This window comes from Pleurodeles waltl, chromosome 3_1, assembly GCF_031143425.1.
Source record: "Pleurodeles waltl isolate 20211129_DDA chromosome 3_1, aPleWal1.hap1.20221129, whole genome shotgun sequence".
NCBI lineage: Eukaryota > Metazoa > Chordata > Amphibia > Caudata > Salamandridae > Pleurodeles > Pleurodeles waltl.
In genome coordinates, this window is record NC_090440.1 from 825272697 (window position 1) to 825281797 (window position 9101).

Below are 9101 nucleotides of genomic sequence, written 5' to 3' on the forward strand. Positions count from 1 at the left end.
CCTCATAACTTTTTGTTCACCTAAGCTACCCACGCCAAATTTACGTCCTTTTTTTCCAACATCCTAGGGATTCTAGAGGTACCCAGATTTTGTGGGTTCCCCTGAAATAGACCAAGAAATTAGCCAAAATACAGTGAATATTTTTTTAATATATATATATTTTTTAAATGGGGAAAAAAGGGCAGCAGAAGGCGGCTCGTGTTTTTTTTTTTTCCCTGAAAATGGCATCAACAAAGGGTTTGCGGTGGCAAGATCACCATCTTCACAGCTTTCAGGAACAGGCAAACTTGAATTGGAAAACCCCATTTTTCAATACAATTTTGACATTTTACTGGGACATACCCCATTTTTACAAATTTTTTTTGTGCTTTCCGCCTCCTTCCAGTTAGTGACCAAAATGGGTGAGAAAAGCCAATGCTGGATCCCAGAAAGCTAAACATTTCTGAAATGTAGACAAAATTCTGACTTCAGCAAGGGGTCATTTTTGTAGATCCTACAAGTGTTTCCTACAGAAAATAACAGCTGAAATAAGACTATTGAAATTGAGGTGAAAAAAAAACAACAATTTTTCTCCACGTTTTACTTTAACTTTTTCCTGCAATGTCAGATTTTTGAAAGCAATGTCCTGTGACGTCAACTAGACTCTTCTGGTTGGGGGGGATATATAGGGCTTGTAGGTTCATCAAGAACCCTGGGTACCCAGAGCCAATAAATGAGCTGCACCTTGCAATGGGTTTTTATTCTATACCGGGTATACAGCAATTCATTTGCTGAAATATAAAAAGTGAAAAATAGGTATTAAGAAAACCTTTGTATTTCCAAAATGGCCACAAGAGAAGGTGTTGAGAAGCAGTGGTTATTTGCACATCTCTGAATTCTGGGGTGCCCATAGTAGCATGTGAATTACAGGGCATTTCTCAAATAGAAGTCTTTTTTACACACTGCCTTACATTTGGAAGAAAAAAATGTAGAGAAAGACAAGGGGCCATAACACTTGTTTTGCTATTCTGTGTTCCCCCACGTCTCCCAGTAAAAATGGTACCTCACTTGTGTGGGTGGGCCTAGCGCCCACAAAAGGAAATGGCCCAAAACACAACGTGGACACATCACATTTTTTAACAGAAAGCAGAGGTGTTTTTTTTTTTTTTTTTTTTTTTTTTTTTACAAAGTGCCTACCTGTGGATTGTGGCCTCTAGCTCAGCCGGCACCTGGGCAACCTAGCAAACCAGCGCATTTTTGAAAATTAGACACCTAGGGGAATCCAAGATGGGGTGACTTGTGGGGCTCTGACCAGGTTCTGTTACCCAGAATCCTTTGCAAACCTCAATTTTGCCAAAAAAAACACTTTTTCCTCATTTCGGTGACAGAAAGTTCTGGAATCTGAGAGGATCCTCAAATTTCCTTCCACCCAGCACTCTCCCAAGTCTCCCGATAAAAATGGTACCTCACTTTTGTGGGTGGGCCTACGCGAAAGGAAATGCCCCAAAACACTATCTGGACACATCAAAATGATCAAATACAAAACTACATGTTTTTGCGGGGGGCACCTGCGTTTTTGGTCCTTGGCTTAGCAGCCTTCTAGGAAAACCTACTAAACCCAGACATTTCTGAAAACTAGACACCCGAGGGAGTACAGTGAGGTGTGACTTGCGTGGCTCCCCCAATGTTTCCTTACCCAGAATCCTTAGCAAACCTCAAATTTAGCTAAAAAATCAAATTTTTTCCACATTTCTGTGTGGTATTACCGCACTGGGACACATTTCATACCACCCAATGTTCCCCTCAGTCTCCCGGTAAAAATTATACCTCATTTGTGTAGGTGGGCCAAGTGCTTGTGAAAGGGAAGGGCCAAAAACATGTCGATATTGAGGGGGAACCAAAGGGGGTCCTAAAGGGCAGTTTGCAAAAAAACATTTGCAGCAGAATCTTTATCGGTATAGATGAGACAATGCTGGGTTGTAGGAATTTTGTGGATTCCTGCAGATTCCGGAAGGTTCCATCACAAAAACGTGGGAAAATGTGTGATTTCCAGCAAAGTTGGAGGTTTGCAGGGGATTGTGGGTACAAAAATGGTGCGGGGTGCATGTGAAACACACCACCCTGGATTCACCCAGATGTTTACTTTTCAGATGTGTCTAGGTCTTGTGGATTTTTCTACATGGCAGCGTCCTAATGTCCATAAAGTGCAGCCCTCACCATTCCAAGTGGGACGATTTTGAGAGTAAGCCAAGCTCTCATGGCCCAAATGTAAAACTAAAACCCAAAATAATCAAATGTCTTCTTGCTTGCTGTGGGATAAGATGTTTTAGAGTGCGGGGGAGAGCTGAAAGGCTGTTACCCCCTTTCAGTTGAGGTGGGAGTGTAACCAGGCCCATACTGGTTGGTAGCTACCACCCCAATATATTTTTTTTTCTTTCTTTTCAATTCCCTGGCATCTAGTAGACTTTCTGTCACCACCCCCAGGTGTGGATCATGGGTAATTGCCCCATCTGCTCACTGGTGGGCAGAAAGACTTTGGCCCCATTTATTTGGGGTGGGGGGTATGGCCATACCCCCACCCTCTTATTTTTGGGAGAAAAAAAAATCTCCCCTGGTCTCTGGTGGGCTTTCTGCCCCCCCTTGGGGGCAGATGGGCCTTCCAAAAATAGGCCCATCTGCCCCCAAAGGGGGGCAGATATGGGCAAAAGTAATGTGCCCCCATAGGGAACGATCCTTATCCAAGGGGCTGCCCCCCTAAAGAAAACACGCATACACATACACACACACCAGTCCTTGGTGCCTAAGTGGTTTCTGCCCTCATGGGGGCAGATTGGCCTAACAAAAATCGGGGGGCAGAAATGGTCTAAATACAATTTGCCCCCCCAGGGGAGTGACCCTTGACTAAGGGGTTGCTCCCCACATCTTAAAGAAAAAACAAATTATTTCCCCTGGTGCCTAGAGGTTTCTGTAACAATAGGTCGATCTGCCCTGGGGGGGGGGGGGGGGGTCAGAAATGGCCTAAAATATATGCCACACTGCCCCTCCCCCCCCCCTCCCCAGGGGAGCGACCCTTGTCTAAGGGTTCGCTCCCCTTGCGTGACATTGGTGCAAAAAAATTAAATAAAAAATCCCCGGTGCCTAGTGGTTTCTGTTTCAGATTGACCTAAAATCGGCCGAAATGGCCTAAATACAATTTGCCCCTGCAGGGGAGTGACCCTTGCCTAAGGGGTCGCTCCCCATCTGTAAAACAACAACAGAAAACAAAATACCCAGTGCCTATTGGTTTTCTGCCCAATTAAAATAGGCTGATCTGTCCCCCAGTGGGCCAGAAATGGCCTAAGATAAATTTGCCCCGCCAGGGGTGCGACCCTTGCCTAAGGGGTTGCTCCCCATCTGTAAAACAACAACAAACAAAAAAATACCTGGTGCCTTTTGGTTTTCTGCCCAATTAAAATAGGCTGATCTTGCCTAAGGGGTCGCTCCCCACCACTTAATTTTTTTTTTTTTTTTTAAATGATCCCTGGTGGAGCACTGTGCCGCAGGACGTAACCATTGTGTCCACTGCACAGAAGGGGTTGACTCCCAGTAACAAAGTAGCTGCTTGATTTTGATGTACACCACATGCCTCATGTTGAAAAGCGGGTTTTGTGCTGTGAAACATTCATCTTTCCAGCTCAAACCACCTTTTGTGCTGCCTAACAAAAAGCAATCACCACTTTGCTTGCCATTACACTAGCACCAGTGCAAAGCCTAAGTAACTCTGGTCCCTTTTGTTCTAAGTGCATCTTAATTATTCAAGAATACAGATTTGTGAAGCCAAATCCTGTTCCTGATAAACAGACTTGGCGAATGGTGGCATTTTTCCTATGTAAATGGGAATTGCTTACATGGATATCCCACCAGTTTATTCTGTCCTAGTGAACAGTTTGTGTTGACCTCTCACTTGCTGGGAATTTCCCACCAAGAACATACCTGTCAATTTATTGTGCTCAAGGACTATGACTAAAAGTTTGGGTTTGAGGATTGAAGAAGAGTTGTACATTTCTCCATAGGGCAATTGTTTGAGAAGGAAAAAAACAAGTTTATTATTCTCTTGGGAATCTGAAAAAGTTGCAGAATTCCAGGGGTACTGGAATTTTTGGAGAATTCCTAAAAATGTAACCTTACTCAAAGAGCATAAGTCTGCAGTAGTACATACCAGACTTTTCCCCCCCCAGGGGATTTGTGATTGGCCCCTCTACTTTCCTCACGTAATAATTTGCACAATACTTGAGATTTTCATTTCATTTTGCTGCCGACCAAAATATGCACATGATCGTTAATGTTAATGATATCTTTAATTTTGTACACATTCTCTCTCGTATACGTAATGCTATCACAGCTGAAGTTATGTTTCGAGAGAACAGTCACCCATTTATTTGTTAGAAATAGTTTTAGTTATCCTTTCACGCCTGTATATGTGCTTGCAGAGGCTTAATCTGTTTTTTTATGGGTGAGTGCAAATCTCTCTGTCCATTCTGTAATCTCTTTCGGCTTCAAACCACGCCCATGTCATGTCAGTCACTTGGTTTTTGGGCTTGCTTTCATTGTTTAGCCCACCTACACAGCACCAGTAAACTACTAAAAACATACGAGGCTCGATGTTTTCAGCCTGGGGTCCAGACTACTTTACCTGTTTATTTTCCATGCAGCGAGATCGCACTGCGTTTTTTCTGCAGTGTGGCCAGTACTTGTGCAGCCTGCTTCTGTCCCTCCCTCCTGCTCTCACCCCCCCTCAGAAGGATCTGTTTACACTGTCCGTCATGGGTGCTTTTTATCGGCAGCAGAAATGTGGTGCCTACTTACACACGCTGCGCTGCCGTCATCCAGCTTACCCCCATATGGAGGTCATGAACTGCACTCTGCTTGTTTCAGTTTTTTAGCACTTCGAGGCCACCTCTGGGACACTGCTTGTGCGATTGTGCAGTGTTTGGGTGGATTATTCCCTTCCTGCAGCACAGTGAGAGGCCTTTCTGCTACTCTCTGTAGCCCGGAGAGAGAGAAAGAAGTGATTATGAGCACCCTGCACGGTACAGGTAAAATGCGCGACACAGGGAAAACTGGAACTTGCACAGTGGTGACAAATCCAGCCCGAATTTACTGTATTTTGTCCCAGAAGGCATTGCTGTGTGTTAACTTTTCACTGGGATTTCACTTGCAGCGCTCGCACGTCCAGGACTCTCGTGTAATTGTTTTACTTAGGCACATGCATGGAATTTTGATGTTCTGAGACGTTTGATGCTGCAGTGGTGTGTTTCAGCACTAGACATTTGTGTTGTAGTGTTCTGCTGGGGGTTGGTATTGTTTCAAGGACTGTCGGACTAAGCTGTCTTATTGAGCGCATTTAACAGTGCTCTAAATTCGAGGACTTGCCAGCCAGATCTATGGTTACTTCGCCTACCCCACCTGAAATATTAACTCCACTTGGGAGGGATGTGTCCTGTTCGTAGTGCTCTGCGCAGCTTGCCAGTGCCCTCTCCCCTGCAAAGTTTCTCATTCTTTGCTACACCTCCATTTGCAAAAGAAGCAGTGTTGTGCATGTAATGCGCTGTGTATTTTTTAAGTGTAAATATGTGTCATTTAACACATAACAGAACATAAAGGTCACCAACATGAATTTCCAAAGTTTAGTCTTTCACAGGGTGACTTAGTTTTCAGAGATCGCATGTCAGCAATGAGCAGCCTGCCCTGATCTGATTTTACTCATTGCATTCTGGTATTTGTAGTTTTGCATAACATTTTTACATTATCAGTTGACACTACAAGCCATGAAATACAAAGAAAAAAAGGGGCAGATCTTTTGCAAATCTTAGAGCTAGTTGGTGACGTAAAGATCATCAATATATATATATATATATATATATATATATATATTATTTTTTTTTACTGTGAAAACACACTGAGATTGGAAGGCAGTTACATATACTTGTTGTTCAATGTCACACAGAGTCCAAAAGGCCGGGATGTGTTGTGCTTTGCGGTATGCCGAAAACGTCCACCGCACCTCTGGATACATCAGTCCTTGTTACTTATCACGTGACCGCCAGGTCCCTGGCATTTATGTGCATTAAAGCAAACCGTTTTCCATGTTGGACATTTCTACAAATGTGGGTAGAAGTAACCACTGATGGATGTGTACAGGGAAGGGAAAGAAGCATGGCTGTCTCCATATAAACCTCAAAACAAGGCCCTTGTGTTTACTTTTAGATATTCCCAGTTGAACTTCTGACAGTTTTACTGTTAAAAATATCAGGCAAGCCATCTGGTGAGAGCATACACTGCGTAAAGAGTTTCCTGTCCTCAGTATGTTTTGCACGTCTAATTATTTTTATTCAGTAAGGTAGAGCCAAGCAGTGTATATCCAGACGTCCTTCAAACACAGCACAGTTCCATGGGCTGACGGTAGTCGTGCCCATCACACTACTGGAATATAATGTACAGTGACAAGCCTGTATGTCTGTCTCTCTCTGGCTACCTGGTTTATATACTCAGACATTAGCTGTTGCATAATCTGTTTCTCACCCACTTTGTAAACAATGGTGTTCTTTTACAAACTTTCGGGGCCCAGGAATGGAGACTAGGCCAGAGAGAGAGAGAGAGAGGTGTCACCATTTTGGCATGTGACCCCTCCCCCTTCATCTGTTCCTTCCGTGTACAAACCACTATGGGAAATGTCTGGCACTGGTAAACTGGAGGAAGCAAAATAAACTTAAAGGGATGAGCGTGCTTTGGATTTAACCATTACACATATGGTATTGTCAGCAATTTAAAGGTGAAATAACATGATCTGTTCACCTTCCTGCATGCTGGGACATATAGGCCCTCCTATATGGAAAGCACAACTACAGGTGCTGCTATAAAACTACTAAAGAGGTTGGTCTATATGAAGGCAAAACACATGTCCACGGGTCTCCTGGCAAGGCGATACGTGGTTTCTGGTGATTAGAACAGCTCTCAGACTTTACACTTTTGCTGACCATGTCCCAGAACCTAAACAGCACAGCAGAGTTAATTAAGTAAAGCAAAACACTGGCTGTGTGTGCATTTGTGTTCCACCCATTTGGGGTTGCAGGTAGGTGCCTTGCACTTTTATAGTGTTATAAAGACAACTGTGCTGACACCTTGTGTCTTGTATACTGCTGCTAAACAGTTCTGTCTTCCGCACAAAACAATGAACATCCAGTAAAAGTACCACTACCTTCCTATTACAGGTCAGCCTCTTCGCACATTCTTTTTCATATTTCTACTCCTAGCCTTCCCCCAGCGTTTCTGTTAGGCAGTCGGCAACTCTGCTAGTTGGGCAGTGAAAGTGGTAGATTTAAGTTAGGATGCTAAATGGCAATATTTTCATTTTTTGCTGCAGATAGAGGAAGAAGGCAAAAGAGGAAGTGTTTTATTTATATGTAATGCCACTGGAATTATGTGAAGAGAGGACCCAAATTCTGTGGCAAGAAAAGTCCAGTTCTGCATTTACAATGCCAATAGCTCTAACCCAAGCAAATGTGAGACCTATTGCATTACAAATGCTTGTTTTAATACTATGCTGACAACTTTTACTGGTTTGTAAATAGAATTGCCTAGTAGAGCAGTACTGATGGATCTGAGAAATGTTGAGCGGTGCCATTATTAACAGGGTGATGCGATGGACAGTTCTAAATATAATCCTCTGGTAAAGTTGTGAGTGATAATAAAGCCATTAATCATTATTTGGACTTCTTTTTAGTCTGAAGAACACCCAGAGGAACCCGTTCATGTTGTGCGACCTCCAAGCCCTAGTAGTTCGGAAGCTTCCGAAAGTGAGTCGTTGTCATCAGAATCTGACTCTGAGGAAGAAGAGTTTACAGAAAGTCAAGGTGCCAAACAAAGTGAAGAAAACAAACCTCAAGACAAGAAGGGAAATTATAAAATGATGTTTGTTAAGTCCAGTGACACATAATTCGTATTGTTTTTTCCATATTAAAATTAAGCCTGGTTAAAATTATCCATGTTTGAAATTCTGCTTCTAGCTCAAACCCAGGTATGGTTTCATTTGAAGAAAAAACAATTTCTTGAACGTGAAAGACTGTGCAAGGACCATTGCTGAAAGTTTTATAAGCCTGTTCAAACATTTGTCACACAACAATCTCATTTTGTGGATCATAGACGCATTTGGTAGTTTTTAGTATAACATGAGAAAGAAAACACGAATATGGATTATGAATAGGTCATACCTTGTTTTTTAAACGGTAATACTGATTTGTTTTATGTATTTCTTTTCTGTCCTACTTTCTGTTATAAATTTTCGTTTCAATACTCGATTGTCTGCGTTTCTTCATGTAATTTCATGGAATGGATGCTAAAAATGTATAGACATTGATGTATTTTGTGAGACCCAAACTGGTGCTGTAAACAACAAAGAGGTAGTATTGCTTAGGACAGTGGCTAATCACACGCTGAACTACATGCATTAGAGGAAGTGTCGAAAGCATTTTTTTATATTGGTGTCTGTCACAGTCTCAGGTTTCTTCCAAGCTGGAAGTCCCATCAGTAATGTATAGGCAGGGCATGTTTTGTTTTGTTTGTTTTTAGTAGTAGATTTTTTGTAGCTTATATTTAACGAATTTTAAGAAGTCTAAATTGTGCCATTTAACCATTTGTTCCCACAACTACGTTCAGCATAATAAAATGGAACCTCTGACATAACTCATGTATGATATGTTAAATATCAGCCTGTTTTATGTCGTCTCTTTCCCAACTTGAAAAAATATGAACATTTCTGTTAATGTTGATTACATGTGTTGCAGTTCATGCCACTATAATCGCTTCAGAGGGACACGAGAGAATAAGGAGGTAACATGACAGATGGAGGGATAGTGCAACTAGAGTAACTAAACATTGGCATTTTGTCAGCAAGTAGGAAAGGCTCCAACACCAGATAGTTAACGTGGTGCAAGAGAGTGCCTGTAGCCGGTATTCTGACCTTACATGCAGAAATAGTTACAATAATGAGTGGGGCAGAGAACCTAGAGAACCTATTCATACCCTCACCCTCTCCCACCATTCGTGCATCCTCTTTCATATCCATATTTTGACTCAAGGGAACC

The 9101-nt window shown here is 42.4% G+C and overlaps 1 protein-coding gene across 1 annotated transcript in view; it reads left to right on the forward strand.

The window, feature by feature from the left end:
- The window catches only part of C3_1H11orf58 (chromosome 3_1 C11orf58 homolog), a 69798-nt gene extending 61488 nt beyond the window's left edge, over window positions 1-8310 (forward strand). The window contains exon 5 of the mRNA XM_069223722.1: window positions 7742-8310. Within this exon, the coding sequence (XP_069079823.1) occupies window positions 7742-7954 (213 nt within the window). The 3' untranslated portion in view covers window positions 7955-8310. The remainder of the gene's footprint in view (window positions 1-7741) is intronic.
- Window positions 8311-9101: the final 791 nt, after the last annotated feature.